Genomic DNA, 20,110 nt, shown 5'->3' with positions numbered 1-20,110 from the left:
TCTAATCTCCAACACTTGATAAGCGTTTTATTTAAGTAGGTTGTGTAGTATTTCTATTCCCAGAGGGCTGATGAGTATCTTCTCTCGGCTGCCGCATTGCATCACATCATCTGTATTCATGCCTGGTGGGTTCCAACTTTGCAAATATCTTGTTTTTCTGGACTTTAAACTCCCCTTTTAGTGTCAGTGTGCTAATGATTGGTTGCCTCCAGGGAGCGCGCCTTTTCATTTTTCCCCCCGTTGTTCACTTTCCAGGTTGTATACCTGCGTTGCAATTTGTGTCAAGTTACATAAGGATCCGCTAAACACAACAAAAGTAGTGCTTTCAAAATAAAACAAGCTGCTGGTGATCCACTTCAATGCTTTTTTAAAATTCTAATTCAAATTCAAAATACTTCAAAAAAGACAAAAATTCTAATTACTTGACTAAAGAGAAAAATATTTAAAATATGTACTTATGTGAGAGCGGCACGGTGAAACACTGGTTAGCACGTCCGCCTCACAGTCAGAGGGTGCGGGTTCGATTCCATCTCCGGCCTTTCCTGTGTGGAGTTTGCATGTTTTTCCCGTGTCTGTGTGGGTTTTCCCCGGGAACTCCGGTTTCCTCCCACATCCCAAAAACATGCTTCGTAGGCCGATCGAGCGCTCCAAATTGCCCATAGGTGTGACTGCGAGCGCGGATGCTTGTTCGTGTGTGCCCTGCAATTGGCTAGCAACCAGTTCACAGTACTCAAGTGCAAGTACAGATATGTGATGAGAAAAACTTGGGTAAAAGCAAAGATATCGATTTCATTGGAAATACTCTGCAATAAAGTGAAGCATTTTTTTTTACATTTTCTACAAAACTTGGAACAATGAAAGGCACAAATAGCCAGACATGACAAATGTTTCCAAACTAAATATTCACGATAGAGAATTGGTCAAAATGAACTTAAATATGCAAGACCAAAGCATAGTTACTTCATTCGTCGTTTTGAGAACGTCTTTGTTTTAATTTGAAACCAATAACCGGAAAAGGTTGAGTGCACTAAAATAACTTCAGCTGAACCTGCCGCCTCCCCTCGCGCGAACTCGCCAACCTGCAACAAGTTTGACGGCAGTTTAGTTTCCCTGCTTGGCAACCTAACGCAACCAGGAGTTCCCTCGTCTGGACGTCTTTAAAAAAAAAAAAAAAAACATTTTAAAGATGTCGCTTCCTATGAGCGCGTTTCGCTTCTCTTCTTGGCAATGAGGACTTTTCTGCGACCGTAGCTTTTTTTTGGGCGCCCTCCCTCTCCTCCTCTTTGTTGTCGACCGAAGGTGGCATCTTCAACCGTCGCGTTGGAGTTGTATTTTTGTATCTCCATTTTTTTTCGAAGGGGATTTAAACATGTCGAGGAGCGCGGAGGAGGTGAACAAGCTGACTGAAAGTACATACAAGGTGGGTCTATCGGATCCTGTGGGAACACAACAGGTGTGCCCACAGAAGCGCGCAAAGGAGGACACCAGCCGGAAAGCGCTCGCGTCTTTTAAAGCGTAGACAGTTTGCGTCAGTTATCATCATGTTTTAACATCTTGCTTTTAATTACCTTTAGCCTATTAGTACAATTGTCCGTGTCGGTTTTCAGCAAACAAAAAAAAAGCAAGATTCCCGAGCATAGATTGTTTGTGGACTTCCTTGATGACTGTCCATTATCACAGACAAAAATTCTGTCTTTGATGGTTGCTCTTTTAGTGACGTAATAATGCTGCTATAACAACACAATTTCAATCACGGGATGAATAGACTACCAATACTATAAATCATGTACTGAACAGTATTTGCTTTCTGACAACTTTTTTACTTTTATTCCTCCCAAAAGGTGATATAATCAAAATAATAATAATCATCATCATCATCATCATCATCAATCATCATAAGAGAAAAATGAAACAGCAATAATTCGCAAACTGTAATAGTAGTAATAATAATAGTACTACTAATAATAATAGTTTCAACCAGAAATTGTTTTCTTTCTTGCTGTCAGCATCTTGGTGGGAACACAGAAACGGCTGCAGATTTAATTATTCATGGTTGTTGTTTGGGAAGCTTATACAGCGAGAGCACCTAATGATTTCCATCCAACGAACGCTATCTGTGGTGGCTCCACTTCACATGTCATTCATTGGCAAAAGGTCATGGCAAGTTGCTTAAGGCAGCGGAAATGTTTGGCTTTCATCATTCCCTGCATTCTGAGTTTGGGTGTGAGTGAGCCGGACATGGATATGCACGCAAGAGGAATAGATAAGCACAGCTCAATGTAAGCAGCACAATTCTTCCTGTAACTGGACTCGGAACACATTGGTGATTTAAAAAAAAAAAAAGAAAAATCGGCTTGAGCATTTGACAACATTCCAAGTTCCTGAGATGCGGACTTAGTGATGCGCTAAGTTTGGGAAAGCTCACGCTATCCCCGACAGCGTGCGATTGTCATTCCATTTAACCAAAGTCTCTTCCTTTTCACATAGAATGTGATGGACCAGTTCAACCCGGGTCTGAGGAACCTGGTCAACCTGGGAAAGAACTACGAGAAATCTGTGGCGGGTGAGCATTTTGCTGCCGCGTCCGTCTGGGAGCACTTTGAAGACTTGATGTCTTTTCAATTTTTCTCCCCAGCAATGACCTTGGCAGGAAGGTTGTACTTTGACGCCATGGCTAAAATTGGCGAGAGCGCCGTTGTGTCTCCTGTCTCCAGAGAATTAGGTGAGTGCATTAGATGACTTTGTAAGCAGTCACTGGATGTTTGCCAGTGGCCTTGCGGCTGCTAATTAAATCAAGCGGCCCGATGGGAGCTGGCGCCCGGTTGCTCTCCCGCCACACGTTGTTGTCGTTGAGTGCTCCACGCGAATGCGGCCGCAACGTCAAAGACCGCCAAACTCCAATGTGGCGTCGCTCACGAGGCCGCTCGAGACATGAAACCTGAGCTTTGGTGACGTGTCGCGGGCCAGAAACGGGACACTCTTGAGAGATATCGGAGGAGCGCTGCGCCTTGTCCTGTTGCTGCCTTCCTTGAATTCCTTCGGCCTTCCTTTTACTCCTTGTCGTCCTCCTTGACTGCAAGAGGTCAAAGGTTGCCGCTTCTTTCCTTCCAACAGTCGCGCAACCCCGAAGTGTTGACGCAGAAGGGGACGGCCGCCGACGCGCTTTGGCTTGCCAGCTTCCTTTCCTGTTTGCATGCTGCGTCACATGGCACTCGCCATGCCAGCATTATTTGAACCACAAAAACCAAAGAGTGGAAGGACTGTGGGTTGCTTTGCATGGTGCCAGCAAAATGCTGCTTGGAAGGACAGCACTCAGAGAGCTCTCCTCCTGAACATCGATGAAGCCCCAGATTGTGACAACTCGATCACAAATTCACGTTTATCATCCCAGTTTAGGTCCTTTGCGATGACCTCGGTTGCTATGGCAACGGCCAATGAAACGAGGCTGTCGGCTCACAGTGGCACAAGCAACAGAAAATGAAATAATGCGTCTTTCCTTTAGTCTTCCATTTGCCATCTCCTTTTGGACCACTTCTGGGCTTTCCACAAGAAACACTAAGAGTCATGTATGATGCGTTGTCAAGTCGCCAAACAAAGTGACGGCGCCGAACACATGCAGCATGTTCGAAAGCAGACGGAAGTGAGCTGGCCGCATATTGATTTTTGGTCCTCTTCAATGTCAACCTGTTTCATTGTTTCCAAAGGTTTCCTTATGTGTTGCTTTTATGTTTCAATCTGAACTATGGTGTTTTCAACATCAAACGGCACCTTCCTGAAAGTAGGCCAAGCACACCAGTGGTCAAAGGGAGCCCTTTTTTTTTTATTTTATTTTTTTAAGACCAGTTATGGGCTTGCACACGTCCTAATCCTGAATTGATGATTTTGGCGAGGTGCACACAGAGACATCTAATGGCCCGGCCGCCTGCCATCTAATCTCTTTCTGATTAGCCCAACACTTGCCGGTCCAGTTTTTCTGGCTCGTGACGCACACCTTTTTATTTCCGTTTTCTTTCTTTGAGCAAAATCTTTTGTAAGATCATCCGAAGCCGCTGACGGTTGACGGGTCCGAGCTTGAGAGTCAAAGAATCATTTTGTGTGATGGGACGTCACAGTTGGCTCACTTAGCAAAAAAGAGCAAGCATACGTGCTGGCTTCTTGCTTGTCTGCAGTTCATCAAGCATCGCATTCCATTCATACTTGAACTTTTTTCTTTTTTCCTGGGCAGGAATGGTGCTAATGGGAATCTCTGAAGTCCACAGGAAAGTTTTTTTTGAGTGGGAGGACAATGTGAGTACACGTTATGTTGTTGGCTGAGTTGACTGTCTGGTTAGTCATTGCCCTAACAGGGCTCTGCCCCCTCACCCCCCCCGAGCAAAAGTTGACTAGCCGGGTGAGAAGGGGAAACTAAACATTTACAACACACGCGGACCTGACTGTCTGTAAAAGTCACGTCTTTTTGTTTTTTTTTACAGTGAGCCTCATTTAACCTGCACGAGCTACTACTTGTCCGTCATTGAAGGGCAAAAAAAAAAAAAACAGGGCACAGCCCAATTTGATACTGTGGAAAAAAAAAACATCCGCGGTAGCACAAGTGACGACAAAGTTGCAAGCCGCTCCTCCGAAATGCTTTTTCTCAGAGTGCGAGTGGGCGGGCTCAGGCTGGCTTGTGGATGGACAGTGAGTCACGGCATGAATCCACGTCAGAGTAATTGACAGGAGGGGCACAAGCGGCGGTCATCAATAACGGCTCGGCGTGCGGTTAATAGAAGGATGATTTGGGCTTGCTCTTTAGTGCTCCGTGCAGACGCTGCATGCAGGCTCGGCCACCCTCGCACCAATGAGCCAGAGTCACAGCAGAAGAGGAAGCGGGATGAGTCTGTGGGCATTCCCACGCTTGCTTTCTGACTCACTCACAAGGGCAACCTTGAAGCCAGCCAGCCAGCGCCCACCCGCACACATGCACCAAAACAATCTCAATGCTCTTTCTCTTATTCAACACGCTTTTCCTGATCCTTGTTTCTAATTGTCTAATCTCTCCTCTTTTATCAACCCTGGTGGCTCCCTGAAGTTCAAGAGGTTCCACAGGGAAATCATAAGTGAGCTGGAGCGAAAGACCGACATGGATGTGAAATACATGACTGTGAGTAGATGCAATTAAAAAAATAAAAAGAAGATTGGTTTTGTGGAGGAGTTGGAAGCCCTTCACCAAGATGGAGAATTATGACATCACAGGCCAATGTAAAGCAAGAGACTAAGTCAAGTTTGTCAAAACAGATTTTACGGTTTGATTCAACTGCAAGCGGATTGATGTTGCCCATCCTGAACTTGCCTAAGGGGGGGCTGCCCAAAACACAAGCAGGACTGTCGGGCAGGTGCAACAACATTTGCTCAGCAAACAACTTGCGTCCGGGTCATTTTTGGGCCGCCTGTGAGCAGACACCATTACACCACTAAAGCTAATCAGACTCATTTGTATTTCGAGCGACTCTGCCCGAGTGTCTTTATTCTGACTGTTTGGCAGCGCCAGTTGACATTGGAGTCATTATGTCATTACTTCTTTAAATTGCGGTTCTTAATGTACGCTGGCTGTCATTGCTTTGTCATCAAACAAGTTGAGGAGTTCAAGTTGCGGTCGCCGCCAGCTGTCGTGTTTAAATCCGAAAAGTCACGTCCTGCAGAAGAAGTCGCAATAAGGCAACACTGTCCAGAATAAAATAAAAAAAATAAAAAAAAGAGCAGTCCATGACAAGATTGTGCCGTTTGCAGGCCACGTTTAAGCGGTACCAGATGGAGCACAAGATGAAGCAGGACTCGGTGGAAAAATCGCAGGCCGACCTGAAGAAGCTCAGGAGAAAGAGCCAAGGCAAGAATGCCAACAAGTACGAGAACAAGGAGAGCGAGGTGAGACGGAGGCCGACACATCGCCAGACACCTCGCTGCGTCCCTTCGCCAACACGCACACACGCAGAGGGCCAATATTAGCCACGTCGGCGGTTTTGAGGGAAACCCCGGTTGGGCAAACGATCTCTCGTTGAGGAGCGCCAACATTATGGCTCACCGAGTTGACTTCTCCAAGGATAGTAGACGGCGCTCGGCTTCCGTAAAAGGCAGGTTGCCCGTAGCAACATGCATGGTCGGGCGCCCACGGGTGAAAAGTGAAAAGCTTTGTTTGTCCTCGTCGATGTTCGCCAGAGTCATCTCGAAACATTTGCACGCCTCGTTTTGGTTTTCTTGCCTCTTTGAATTGTTAGTGGGAAAGATGCCAGCTGGTCACCTTTCACGCTTGCTTTGTTTTGCGAGCTCTGCCGAGCACTTGCTTTTAAAATGTCCATCTTGGCAAGAAATGGCTTGCTTCTACAAAACCATTTCTAATGATTCGAAAAACACAATGCATTCATTACACGGTGCCAGTCGCAACATTGTTTTCTTCATTTTAATTGCTTCTCCTTTTAATTGACAAACAATAGCCCAAAGCTTGCAAGCGAATGACACCTGATTTATGACACAAAACAATGATTTGGTGCATAATGAAGAATATTGCGCTAGTGTGAGCGATTCCCCGAGAGGTGAAGCAAAGCTCTCATGGAATCATCAATCGATGCAACCTGCAGACACACACGCATCTGCTTTTTGGAGATAACGCACTGGACGCGTCCTGCCCCCGTGTTTTTTGTCCATCCTTTCACGAGACCTTTTTGTCCAAACCCTCTGCCCGGGTGCGATTACAAAGTGGAAAAATGGAATCGCTTCATCTTGAGAAGCGAGTCTTTGGCTGTCTAGCGTATGGACGGCAAGATAAAGCCACGTGAGGTTGCCTTCCCGCAAGCTCAAGACAGATCGGAAAGCAGTTTTGTGTGCGTGTGTGGTCAGTGCGTGGAGACGTTGACGAGCCGCCAAATGGACATGCAGCTGTTTATCGCCGACGGCTGCAAAGAGGCTCTGCTGGAGGAGAAGCGGCGCTTCTGCTTCCTGGTGGACAAACACTGCATGTTCTCCTATCAGATCGCATCATTTCATGACAAGGTGACGCACACGACACGACGCAACTGACAGTTTGCACGCCAGCCCTCCGCAAACATTGTTTTGCTTTTCTGGCCAGGCGAGAGAGATCCTGATGTCCAAGCTGAGCAGTTGGCAGGACCAGTGCAACGACGCCACGGACATGCCCGAAAGCGTCACCAGCATGATCGAGGGACTGCGCACGCCCATCTCCATAACGCCGCTGCCCTCCCCCACTCCCTCGCGACACAGTCTGGTACGTGGACCCCCCACACACAAAAAAAAAAGTTACCAGGCATCGCAAGTGCTCCTTTGCATTCTAACATGCGCACGACGTGTGACAGAACATCTCAGCTCCACCCGCTCCATCTCAGAAGGCGCACGTCAGCCCTCTCGTCAACATGTTCTCTCCGGACAGCAAACAAAGTTACGGCGTCACGAGCAGCAACACCACCACCACAGGTAGCGCGCTGGCTTTCTCAGGTGACCCCCAGCACCCCACTCCAGCCGCGCTCTTCCAATTCTTTTCCGCCGGCAGATCACGAGAGCAATGGCGAGAGCAATCTGGCCAGGTCGGTGTCGGTGGCCACGGGTCTCAACAACGTGGCGAGCAAAAGGCCACGGGTGCGCACCATCTTCCCTCACACGGCCGGCAATAACAACACCCTGCTCAGCTTTGACGAGGGCGACGTCATCATCCTGCTCATACCCGAAGAGAAGGATGGCTGGATGTACGGCGAAATGGAGAAGAACGGAAAGTAAGTGTCGTGTCGGTTGCTCCTCTTACTCGATGTGATGGCCAAGCGCAAAAACAATCCTAGTTCTTTAAACGGGTCTCACGAACGACTCACGGAATACCGTGCCTCCATCTATGGGACCTTGTGCTGCTCCTTCTGGTTTCCTACTTAGCCACTACATGCATCTGAACTTGACGGCCGCGATCAAGGAAATCCTGGATCTCGACAAAGTAGTTACTCAACCCTCGGGTTACTTTGATTTCAGCGGGACTGGCGTCCGGAATTGACTGGAGATTGGTTACCTGAACAGCGGTTAGACTCGGAACGAATCTTCTTCCGTATCGGCTTAAATCAATTCTCGTCTCCCCAACATACTGCGTTACTGCAGAGATGCTAAAGTACAGAATTTTACCCTTTAAACGGAGAGCCGGTCACTTACATAAGATAAGTGCACGATTGACATGAAGAGGAACTTGTCAAAACTCCTCAGAAAGCATGACTGAACATGATGTGACATTGGTCGTTTTAGGGAAGATATGCCTTAGGTCCTGTGATCATCTACATGTTTTGCTTCACCGGTTGTGGTCAAGCAAGTGCTGTTTGTTAGCCCGTCTGAGGCGCTTTGCCTTTGTTAGCGTTAGGCTAACATTTATATTTGTAAAATCTGGTAAATGGGGTCCCTCATCTTTCAAGGCAGCTTTTTATAATGACAAAAATATGCACCCCTAAATAGCCAAATCATAGAAACAGAAAAGGCAACACGTCTGATCTGTTGGAGGGGGAGGATCAAGGTCTGAGATAAATCACGGCTCAAAAATTCAAAAGAAGTTTACAAAAAAGGGAAAGAGGAAGGTCTCATGGTGCTTATCAGCGTTGGACCTTGTGAGCAGGCTACATTGTTCTTGCTTGCTTGCTTTTTGTCTCCAGCTCTGATAATGTAACTGGGCAACTCACCCACGCAAACACAAGTGAGGAAAAAAAAAAAGAAAAAAACATCTTCACATTCACACTGGATTTGAAACAGATGGATCGTTATGGGTTTTTTTTGTTTTGTTTTCTGGCAACTGTTTTATGGCCAGACGCATGGCGCTGCTCAGGTCCCAATTGTGCTGGACGCTACGAGTCGGCTGTCGAGGAGCCGGCATGGGCGACTGTGTATTTTTACCTTGTGTGCAAATATTGACACGCATGGAGAGAGGGGTGCGGTCGCCTTCAAACAAAAGTGGAAGCGCAGCAAAATATGAATCTTCTCAAGCGAAACAAAAGTTGCCCAGTGCCACCTGACAGTCGCCCAATTTGAAATATTGCCCAGAAAATATGAAGTGGATTTATCATGAGTCTTTTTCTTATTTACAGGAGGGGCTGGTTCCCCTCATCATACTGCCGTTCGTTCTCTGAGCCGCTTGTGAACAACAACAGGTAAGAGACTCCGACTAACACACACGCGCACGCACGCACGCACACACACGCACAGGTCTCACGTTGCAAGCAGCTGCATTGTCAGCCCCGCTTCCTTTAGTTTCCCCTCTTGCTTTAGTTTCCCCTCTTGGAGTGATAAGCTACGGAACCCTTACGGGGTCACCCCTCGCTCAATGTTTGCTTCTCATTGTCACCCCAAGCCCCCTCTCACAGGTCAACCCTTCTTTTCCACTGAGTGTGCTGCAAACTTTTTCAGCTTCCTAAAGTGACGGGGGGGAGGGGGGGGGGGCAACTATTCAATGTCCATTTTGCTCATCATGACCACGTGTTTTCTCGAATTCAAATGCGCTGCAGTGCATCGGCGACGACGCCATTCCGCAGCCGCAGTGTGGTCAACCTGCACCACCAGGACACGGAAACAGACGAGGCCACCATGATCCTCCCACCGGAGGACTACGGCAACGGCTCCCGCCGCGCCGCCATCAAGACTCGCCAGCCCTTCGCCGCCAACAATCATGGGCACCACTCACCCACACCCTCCACCGTCTCCTCCTCCTCATTTGATCATCACACGGTCAGTCGCGAGCTCACGTGGTGCTCATTCTTTCATTTTCAAGTCGGTAGACAAACCGTGACTGTATGATACTTCACCTGAAACTCTCAAGATGACCGCCCCCCCCCCCCGCCCCTCCGCAACTTGAGGAAATCAAAACAATTGATACACGGGAAATTAACTCCCTTGCAACAATACCAACAGACGCCACTCCCAATTGTTGTACAATAAATGTGCAAAATGACACTTTGGGCCCCAGAGGGTCTTAGTTGCCATTCTAAAGTCCACTCACCCCGCTGCAAATGCCAGCCAGCCTTTGGTGAGCTTTAACTATTGAGAGTAAGAGAAAGAATTTCAAATACAGTTCCACCATTAAGTGTGACATCAAACTCCAGACTTGAACCGTTCAGAATTGCCTCCGCCCCTTTTCCAAATTCCGGAATGTTGCTCTCCAGTTTTATCTTGTGGTAGTCAAGGTCATCGTGTTTCTTTTACTTTGACGCATTTGTTTTTTGAATTAATCTGGTTGGATGAACACACTTGTCGGGTTGCGCACACGACAGTAAACGATGACTGCCTTGTGCGCAACGGCCGCCGGCGATATTGTTATGTCCTCCGTTGCCCAGTTACAGAGAAGAACACCTGCGACTCCTTGACAAAGCTTTTCTGCTTTAGCGCTTGCACACAAACTGCCACACAGCCGCAACCTCCATTTGGCCAAATGAAAAAAAATGCTCGTCTTAATGTAGCCGCAGCGAGGTTTCGACTTAGGTCGCTTTCAGTCAAGTGGGGAACCTTTTCACCAAGGGGCATTTGCATTTTTCAAAACCCCCACCGAAGGCCACAATGAATTTCATATTTCAAGAATTCTTCAATGGATGAAAGAAATGCTAACAATTGCAGGCTGTGGACATTTGATGATTAGATATTTGGGAGAGTTTTTTGGAAATCCTTTCACGTAAACTTTTGTTGTGTCCAACAGATGTTGTCCAATTGCTATGATGAAAGCCTCAAATTTGACAATTTCACCTACAGCAGAACAGCGAGCGAAGTAGCCTGCACAGTACGCCGAAGGCTTTGTTGAAAATTGAAGAGAATCGAATCAAACTAACAGAATAGGAGAAAGGCGGGCTTGGAAAGGGGTGTGGTTTCTCTGGAATGCATTGACACCAGGACCCAAAAAAATGCTACCTCACTGGTTTGCTGTTGAAAACGACTGGCCCCAAACGGAAAGAAAAAGGTCAATACAGTGTGTCCCGGGGTGGGGGGGTCATCACCTCACATTGTTGGACAGGAAATGTGTTATATTTTTAATGACACGTGTGACAGTAGGAAAATAATTGAGTGGGACGTGCAAGTCTACCCAAATGGTCGCTATTTATGTTTGAGGCGTAAAGCAAAAATGTGGATAATTTTCTGTGCTTGCCTGCCCTCTTGTGACCATTACAGAGGACTGCAGGTTGCAGTGAAAGAGACAATGTCTAAGCAACCTCATGCAAATTCTGAATTCCCAATAAGAGTACCACACGAAGTAATGCAAAAAAAAAAATTTTTTTAAAAGTCACTTTTTATTTTGTGATGAGATTTTTTTTAAACCCTTTAAACTGTGGCTGTTGAGTAGATTGTGCAATGCATGTATAAATTCAGCTCAATTAACAGTATCATAACGTGAATATAATGATGAATTGTGGCCCCGACTGACACTTCCAGACAATCAAGATTTTGCACACTGCCTCGTGTTGTCTTTCGCGCCACAGAAATATGTTCAGTGTTTTTTTAAGAATGTTCCACAAAAGGTATTTGTTAACATGTCGTGTGACTAAAGAATTTTTATTTTTCATTTCCTTCACAGACGAATCAGATCAACGGCACCTCCAGACCCCCACCGGCTTACCTGGCGTAAGTCAGCCACATTTACTTTTTTCCTAATCACTATCAAAACAGTTCTATCAAGAGGACCCATACGTCCCCCCAAAAAAGAGAAAAACTAAGGTCGATCGACCGGCGCTGGTCCTCATTTTGTCTTTTGCTATGATCTATTGCTCAACCCATCGGTTAACGCACTGATCCTTCCTGTGTTCTCCAGGGGTGGCAACCCGTTTTCTACTGTGCGACTACGTCCGACAGTCACCAACGATCGTTCGGCCCCGGTCATTTGACCTTGAGTCAACTTTTACTTCTACAGGACTGATTTCAGGATTTCAACACAAAATGTCTCTTTGGGGTGGTGATACTCTGAAACAGACACGTGCACGAGGAGCCAGGAGAAATAACTGTACACATACTTTCACATCTACAGTTGTCAGGATAATTGTTGTTTTGTTGTTGCCATTGGGAATGGAGGAGCAGCTCACCATCCATGTAGACGCTAGGCCCAACTAGTTACGCACTACTTGTCTTCAAGTCTGGAAAGTTTATTCAAGTTGTAGTTTCACAAGAAAGTCATTTATCCAGCACAAAGTTTCAGATTAACTAGATCACCCCCGTTCTTAAAGAATAAAGACTAACCAGTGTAAAAATGTTCATAATACAAGAAAAATTTTGCTTTTTTTTTCTGGAGTAAATCAGAAGCATGTCTCCCGAGAGAGCGAGAGCGAGAGAACTGAACAACACCTTTTCAGGTGGGCGTGACCTTAAGACCATAAATGAAAGTTTCTCAACTTCTATTATGTACACTTGCTCCCCCTCGTGTCATAACTGCATTAGAACAGCAGTATTATGTATCAGCATCCGAGTACACAAATACAATTAGGCTTTATCTTAACAAGCCTGTGACAAAACTGCAAAGAGATATGTTAAGAACTACAGTGGCCCTCCAAGACCAAATTGAATCACTCTGAACTCTGTCAAGGCACACTCCATTACATTCTGGAACATACTTTGTGTTCTATTAAAGAAATTTCTGAGCAACTGAGACAAGCATGAATTCAATTCAAGGTGAAAAATAGTTTATTGTGTTCAAAAACAAATGAAAAAATATATATTTTTGTGCTCTACATACTTAGAAAACAGAAGTACTTTGAGGGCAGGGGGGTGAATGGAGAAAACCACAAACGCCCCACCACAATGTACAAAATGCAAACCTTTCAAATCTATGCAATTTTTTGTTTACCATAAGACGCAAATCTCACATGCGCATTAGGATTGCTCATCTTGGTTTTCTTGGCCTCGTTGTGGATCCTTGAGACGGAGGATGGTGATGAGATCGGTTTCCGGGAGAGAACTAAAGAGGAGAAGGAAGATGTAAATTGAAGAATCAATTAAAAGAATCAATTAAAAGAAAGTCACAGTAGTTACGATGCAAGTGACTCGTTATTTTGGGATGCGCTTTGTCGGTCTGATTGTTACTTTGTGAGACGAAAGAAGAAAATATTTGACATTCTTTACCTCATGCTCTGTGGCGTGAGGAAGATAAATTGGCGGTAGCGCTGGCTCTCGGCCACCTGCAGCATCATGTCCATGGAGATCCTGCGGTTCACCTGGTCCTAAAGTCGACATCAAAGCGCACGTCAAGACGCGCTCGTTTGCGAGCGTTGCCATCAAACTCGACTTTCCATGTAAACGTCAAATTCGTCCAGGCAGCGGAAGGGCGCCTCCGTGATGGCCCAGAGCGAGAGAACGAAGCAGACGGTGGAGAAGGAGCGCTCGCCCCCCGAAAGTGAGCGCATGTTGACCAAGTCGCCTTCGCTTCCTCTTCCGGGCTGCACCTGCCGTGAACAGATAAGACACCTTGACGATGCAGTCGTGGCAAAACTATCAGGGTAAGGGGGGGGGGTCTCCTCACAGAGATGACGAGGGTCTCGTTCTTGTGGTCAAAGTTCATGGTTCCCGTGTAGCCCCTCTGCGACAGCATGACGTTGAAGTAATATATACAGCGCACCGACAGGTAACTGAAAACGTGTGGAGACTTTTCAAGCTCGGACGCACCACACGGAAGGATGCTTAGCGGCTTTCCAGGCCTACCTCCTCAGGTCACCAAAAACTTTAAGTCTTTGATTCATCACCCTGTCCAGGCTTTTGATAAACATGTTGAGGTTCTTCATCTGCTGCGCCGTGTTCTTGTACTTTTCCAGAGCGTCACGGTATTCTCTGCGTGTTGTGAAGGAAAAAGAAAACACATTGCAGGGTCTGCCATTGACTGTGGCCACCATGAGTCCCCCCCCCCCCTTTTTTTAATACAATTGGTCATTCTACGTGTGTTCACCTGATGATCTCGTGGCGGTCGCCCTCCTGCTCCTGCTGGGTGGCGAGCTTCACCTTGAGTCGGCTGATCTCCGTGTCCAAGCTCCTGGCGGTGCGCTTCACTTGGAGGCGCTCGGGGCAGATCTGCGTGGCTTTGAGCATGTTGACCTGGCAGAGAAGGAGCGGCCTGGTAAATCCTTGCCCAACAAGCACAGCAGACGCTCCTACCTGTACTTCCTCCTCTTTGGTGCGCAAGGTGTCCTCCAGCTCCCGGATACTTTGGAGATGGCCACCGCGTTTGTCGTCATAGTATTTCTTGTGATGCTTGCACTTCATCACTTCCTGGTCCACTTTGATCAGCTCCTCCTTGGCGCGCACAAGTGTGGTACGGTGAACACGTTTGCGGAGGTTCTCCAATAGCAGGCTTCAAGCTTGATGGAAATGCATCACTGCTACGCTGATGCTAAGTGAGCGACAACGAAAGAGCCACTTACTTTGATGGCGTCGGCCTTCTCAACGATGGTGTTGATGCGCTCCTTGTGCAGGTTGTACTCCTGCTCCGCTTTCTGGTAGTTCTCCTTGAGCTCGGACCTCTGGGCTCTTGCCTCCTCGCACTTTTGGTTCTCTTCCGCCATCTTGGTGACAATCTCCTGAAGGTCCTCTTCCTGTGAAGTTTACAGTTGAGCCGACCGGAGGAAGCACGCTCCGACTCGTGCACGGCGCGCTTGGCGACCAACCAACCAGCGGCTTGAGGTCCTCCAGCTGAGGCTCTTCCAAGTTCTCCAGGTCCGACAGCTCCAGGCGATACTTTGTGGCTTTGTCCTGCAATAAATGCGCACCTTTGAAGAGTTCCGCACTCAAGTCATACAATGTGGTTACAATCAATTCGTTCAACAACATTTGACAACAAAATCAATGAGAGGGAAGCAATACAACGGCAGTCTTCATTTCTGCTTGGGCTTCCATATTCAGTCTCTCGTTTTGTTTGATGTCCTCTTCCAGCTTGCTCATTTGCTGCTGCAGGGTCGACGCCTGAGATTTTTGAGTCTCCACCTCTCTTTGCAGGTGTCTGCCAAACGGAAAAGAGCGGCACAGGGTTATGACTCACGTCTGGTGGCGCAGACACCTGGCCTGCAACCTTTCACCTGATCTCCTCCTCCACGTCCCCTGACAGGTAGTTGGCTCGCGTCTGCTCGGCGGCATAGCAGCGGTCGGCAAACACTTGGTCGCCGTCTTTGGAGAAAGCCTGATAGCAGTTGAGGGGCGGCTTTCTGGAAATCATCACGTCACAAGCCTCGGCCCGATTCTGCAGGGAGGGAAGCATGGGTGAACTCAACCGAACCCGAGTGGCATTTGTTTTTTTGATATCACACCTTGATTAGCAAAATGCTCTCAATGCCCCTTTGATCGATCAGACAATTGGTCACCACCGGGTCATCAATTTCTAGAGTCTGAAGCACTGACGGGTAGTCCGGGTGGTTCACAGCCCTAAATGAGACAAAGCAGGCCAAGATCAACTCTGGATATGCGTGTGAATGTGTTCATTTCCAGCCGGAGCCTCCCAGACCTCCTCCTGGTGTCGTGGACGTTTGGGAGAAACTTGCAGGTGATGATGGGAGGCCGGCGGACCGACTGCGACCCGAAGACTCTGCCCATGAGTCCCTTCAGCACTTTCTCGTCGTCGTAGTTGTCGCAGGTAAAGGCCTGCAGTAGACTTTGTAAGCACACCTCGATGGCGAGAGCCTGCTCCGGGTCCTTCAGTCTGATCAGGTAACCTGCGGCGCACAAGTTGACGCACGTCCATACTTCCGACTTGTTGGAGCTGCGCGGAATTTTGGTGTCTAACATTACCCAGGGGGCCTCGTGGCTTGTGCTTGAAGAACCCCTGCTTGTGCGCATCCTGGATGGCGTAGAGCAGTGCGGGCATGTGTTCGCCAAAGCGCCTCAGCCGATTGGATCGACTGCCTTCCATTGCCCGCAAGTTCCTCGCGTGGGCTTCCATGGACTTCTTCAGTGCATCATGGTCTCGTCTGAGGGCATGTCAAATTCAAAAATGAGAAAGAGAGCGAGAGAGACAGACAGACAGACAGACAGACAGACAGACATATATATATATATATATATATATATATATATATATATATATATATATATATATATATATATATATATATATGTATATATATCTCTCTCTCTCTCTCTCTCTCTCTCTCTCTCATTAGGAGCATGCCGTGACGTTGTCAAGCATGTGGGGGCTACACAAGATATTGAAAAGAGTTTTGAATTGCAGAAATTGAATTTAGGCAAAATGGACGAGCCTGCCACATCATTTTTTCACTTTGATTTTTGGGGTGTCTATATACTGAGCCCTCTGTAGGCTGAAAACTTTTATTTCCATCAAAAGATGTGGCATCCTTTTGTTCCTGAGACATGTCAGAACTGTCCATATCAGTATAGATATCCAACTTTTTTTTTCACCATTGAAATCTGATGTGTTTTAAAAGTGTTTCTTTAATTTTTTTTGAGCAGTGTATATTTTTTGGCCAAGACTTTGGCGAACTCAAACACAATTTTGTCTATATATTTGTTTAGATACAGCTTAGGTTATGATAACAATGTGAAGAATGTTTGTTTCTTTTTAAACCCAACTTGTTTTGGGATTTCGTTTAAGTATTATTCCAAAGACATTACCGTATCTTGGCATGTTCCTCCTTGGCCCGGGCGCAGGCGTGCTGATACTGGCTAATCTGCTGGCCCAGCGTTTCCGTCTGGTGATGGAGATCCTCCAGGTGGCGCTTGATGCGCTGCATGCTCTCAACCCTGGCCTGCCTGGCTGAGCCCGTCGCCCGGTTGATGCTGAAAGGATGTACCGAGTGAGAACGCGCGAGAGGGCGAGCGCGCTGCACGTGAGCGTTTGCATGTGACACCTGAGCTGCAGCTCATTGATCTTGGAAGACAGGTGAGCTTTGTCCCGCTCCAGGTCCCTCAGGCTGACCTGGCATCTGTGGACCGCCACCTGGAGACGAGCGCGCCATTGCTATGGATGCATCCGACCTTTGTTGGAACGGAATATGCTAACAAGGCAAACCTCGCTGGACTTGAAAAGGGCATCGCGGTTCTGCGCCTCTGCCTTGAGCTCGGCACATTTGGGCTGCAGTTCCTGCACCTGCTGTGTGATGTCCTCCAGCTGTTCTTGGATCAGTTTGTACTTCTGCTCGGCCTCCTTGACCTTGTTCTGGAAGCAGAGGCGGGCACGCTCTTCATGTGGACAAAAACACTCGAGGCCGCTGCGGCGTTATTACCTTCCATTCGTTCACTTTCTCATCGTATTTCTCCGTAGATTGTTTATTGGCCTGCAGTTTCTCTTTCAAAGGCTCCAGCTCCTTCTCCATCTCCATCACCTGCCAAAATTTGCCAGGTCCGGCTCAAAATCATTTCAGATAAAGTCCCTTTGACCTGTTTCATGATTCAAGTGAGGATCAAACCAGAGCCCAGGCCATCTGCTTCTGTAACTCCTCCAGCTTAGTCTGCATCTCATCCACGGATGACAGGTTCTTGTAGCGGTCCTCTTTCTCCAGGTACTTTCGCCTTAGGTCCTTCAAGTACTGCGACACACATTCAAACAAAAGTCCACGATGAACTCAAACCGTTCTCAGACCTCGGATGGCTGACAAGAGGATATCGTGTTTAATTAGCTCACCGCCATAAGAATAAAATAAAAAAATAGTTTTGTTTTTGCGTTACCTCGCCATGTTGCGCCACTTTATCTTCCGTCATATTCTTGGTGGCTTTAATGTGGATAAAATCCTCTTTCATCTGCTCCAGTTGCGTGGCCTTCATGAAAAACTGAGCAAAAAGAGCGAGAAGAAAATCTGTCTTGACCGCAGAAAACACAAACGTCGGATCAATCAACAAACCCTGTACTTGTCCGCCTCTCCTTTGGAATGCAGGAAGTTCTTGCTCATCTCTTGGTTGAGAACAGACACAGGATTGTGGACCTGGGCAAGCAAAAGGACACTTGATCAGTAGGCGCTCTCATCAGCAACACAAAGAATCTCCATCCTCTCCAACCTGAATATTAAAATTGTCCAGAATTGACGCAAGTTCCTCCTTTTTGGTCGAGATTATTTGCCCTACAAAGAAAAAGAATTACACTTTTGTTTGGAAAGTAGAAGACATACAAGAAGGCGTGAGAGCTGCTGTCGAGCCCAGCTCACGCTCATACATGCTCTCGCTGACGTCACCTGCCACTCAGCGGGCCCCGCTTTTTCATAGTGTTCATTTTAGTACAATCTTCAACATCCCTTCGTGTTGGGTTTGAGTGTTGAGACAGGTTTACCGTTTTGACTCTTCAGCTTGTAGGTTCTCACGCCATCGTGGCTGAGCCTCACGTCGATGATGATGGAGGCGCCGTACAGCTCAGGTTTGTAGGCGTCCTTGCCTTGGTTGCGCAGGGTTACGGACACGTCGGCCGAGCTGCGACAACAGAGAGATAAAAATGAGCATCATCATGAATTGAGATGATGGCACTGCGGGGAATTGCACCACTTGCAGAAATACATGAAAGGAGACAAAAAATGGCACAAAGAAATAACATCAAAATTTGAGCCTTAGGGCATCTGATGCAGTACAACTTTGGGGTAAAAGCTTTACCTTTCACCTTCCTTGACAAAACTCTTGAGGGATGACCCCCTGCTTGTGGCCTGCGCGTTCCCGCCTAAAGAGACAATGAGCGCTGTCAGGATGGCGCTCTTTCCACCTGCACATAAAAAGGGCACATGTGAAACTGAATTACTAAACAGAAGGGCAAATAGCAGCGTGCCATCACAATTAGGGCTGGGCGCCTTCAAATAAAGTTCTTTTTATCATTCTGACAAGAATCGATTAATTGCCCAGTCAAATACAATTGACACAACAACTGACTTCCATTACGGCCGACAACAATGTTGACGTTGGATCCGAAGTTGATGGGGCCGAGGAAAGAGTGGCACATGAAGTTCTTCAGCGTGATGCTCTCCACAATGCCGGCGTCACTCGCCAACTCAGCCACAATTTGCTCCTGAACAAGACGGTTACTTGATACATTTATATTCCATAAAAGAACGTTTTGTTCTTTAACTTCACTTTTTGTGAAATTGGTGTTCCTGGAAAATGAAAGTTACCAGAAAATCCCTCTTGATATTCAAGCACAGATACATATCATTACTTCACAGAGTGACTGTAAAGCTCCACCAAGGTTTCTGTTATGATACTTAAAGTTACACTGTTTGTACAAACTTCCACTGAGAAGCCCATGTTTACCTGTGTGCAAAGTAGGTCTTGGTCTTCATCTTCTTCGTTGTCGTCATGCTGCACAGATATCCGTTGTTTGTGGGGAGTTGATTTCACAGGACTGCCTTTCCTTTTGGACATTCTGCGCTCTTTCTTCTAAGCGAGATGAAGGAGAAGGGCACGCTGCCCGCAGCTCACTGCCAGGCTGTGAAATGAACATTGTCATTCGTTCTATTCTGACCCGCACGTCACAAAGTAACCCAACAACACCGCGGCGACGAAGCGTTAGCATTAGCTTGCTATCGAACGGTGACAGCAAAATGCGAGCAGTCGTTTTGATAGTCGCTGAGACTTTTCGCGAGGTGTTGAGGACTTTGAAACTTCATGGAGGCAGAATACCTTGCGTTCAAACGACGGGATGGATGAAGATATACCAGCAAGCGGTGCAGAAGTAACAACCTGATAGATTTGGAAATCGAAATTCCGCCGCCAAGCATTCTAATGAACATTTCGCGAGAACACACGAGATCGCGTTCAACATACATCACTTTAAAATTTACATGATTGTCTATTCTCTTTGCGGTCAAAGTACTTGAAAATGTTTTCGAACCCGCTGCAAAATAGTATTGCATATTGGTTTTGCATTAGTATTTTATATTCTCCAACAAGCCAACTCTCATCTGCCCACACTAACATTGTTTATATTTGTGTTGCATTTCTCTCTGCCCTCGCTCGGGCTGCAGACACTTAGTAGCATTAATGATTGCAAAATTCCAGACACTCGAACGGGAATCATGAAAATTGGTCCGTGGCAGGGATGGGCAACTGGAGGTCATTTTGAAGTTGGAATAACAGTGTTCACCACTAAATGACAGACATTGCTTACTAGCCCTCTCTATAAAGTGATGAAGCAAAGAAGAAAAGCACACCAGAGAAAGGTGTTATGCAA

General features: G+C 46.9%; 2 protein-coding genes across 2 annotated transcripts; one reads left to right on the top strand and one right to left on the bottom strand.

Moving 5' to 3' along the window:
* The first annotated feature begins 1,080 nt into the window (after positions 1 to 1,080).
* Positions 1,081 to 12,627, top strand: baiap2l1b (BAR/IMD domain containing adaptor protein 2 like 1b). Its single transcript, XM_085933215.1, has 14 exons — positions 1,081 to 1,420; positions 2,488 to 2,563; positions 2,636 to 2,722; positions 4,226 to 4,287; positions 5,069 to 5,140; positions 5,767 to 5,901; positions 6,871 to 7,023; positions 7,100 to 7,255; positions 7,344 to 7,461; positions 7,538 to 7,757; positions 9,093 to 9,155; positions 9,510 to 9,729; positions 11,561 to 11,607; positions 11,795 to 12,627. Exons 1-14 carry the CDS (start codon positions 1,370 to 1,372, stop codon positions 11,865 to 11,867), a joined length of 1,533 nt encoding a protein of 510 aa, XP_085789341.1. The 5' UTR covers positions 1,081 to 1,369; the 3' UTR covers positions 11,868 to 12,627.
* Positions 12,628 to 12,639: 12 nt separating this feature from the next.
* On the bottom strand, positions 12,640 to 19,703 carry LOC147044685 (structural maintenance of chromosomes protein 6). The gene is made up of 27 exons (XM_085933214.1): positions 19,561 to 19,703; positions 19,192 to 19,366; positions 18,814 to 18,949; positions 18,544 to 18,649; positions 18,230 to 18,366; positions 17,962 to 18,023; positions 17,808 to 17,888; positions 17,635 to 17,736; positions 17,376 to 17,495; positions 17,193 to 17,291; positions 16,979 to 17,125; positions 16,818 to 16,906; positions 16,582 to 16,746; positions 15,742 to 15,920; positions 15,458 to 15,665; positions 15,264 to 15,378; positions 15,036 to 15,196; positions 14,824 to 14,959; positions 14,632 to 14,712; positions 14,385 to 14,555; positions 14,119 to 14,256; positions 13,913 to 14,058; positions 13,672 to 13,797; positions 13,493 to 13,598; positions 13,264 to 13,415; positions 13,096 to 13,194; positions 12,640 to 12,931 (listed from the first exon to the last, which is right to left on the bottom strand). Exons 2-27 carry the CDS (start codon positions 19,300 to 19,302, stop codon positions 12,847 to 12,849), a joined length of 3,258 nt encoding a protein of 1,085 aa, XP_085789340.1. The 5' UTR covers positions 19,303 to 19,366; positions 19,561 to 19,703; the 3' UTR covers positions 12,640 to 12,846.
* Between the last annotated feature and the right edge of the window lie 407 nt (positions 19,704 to 20,110).

The sequence above is a fragment of the Syngnathus leptorhynchus genome, chromosome 16 (genome assembly GCF_054491065.1).
Source record: "Syngnathus leptorhynchus isolate UIUO chromosome 16, UIUO_Slep, whole genome shotgun sequence".
Lineage (NCBI taxonomy): Eukaryota > Metazoa > Chordata > Actinopteri > Syngnathiformes > Syngnathidae > Syngnathus > Syngnathus leptorhynchus.
Note: the sequence above shows the minus strand (reverse complement) of the source record. Positions and strands in the feature narration are given on the sequence as shown.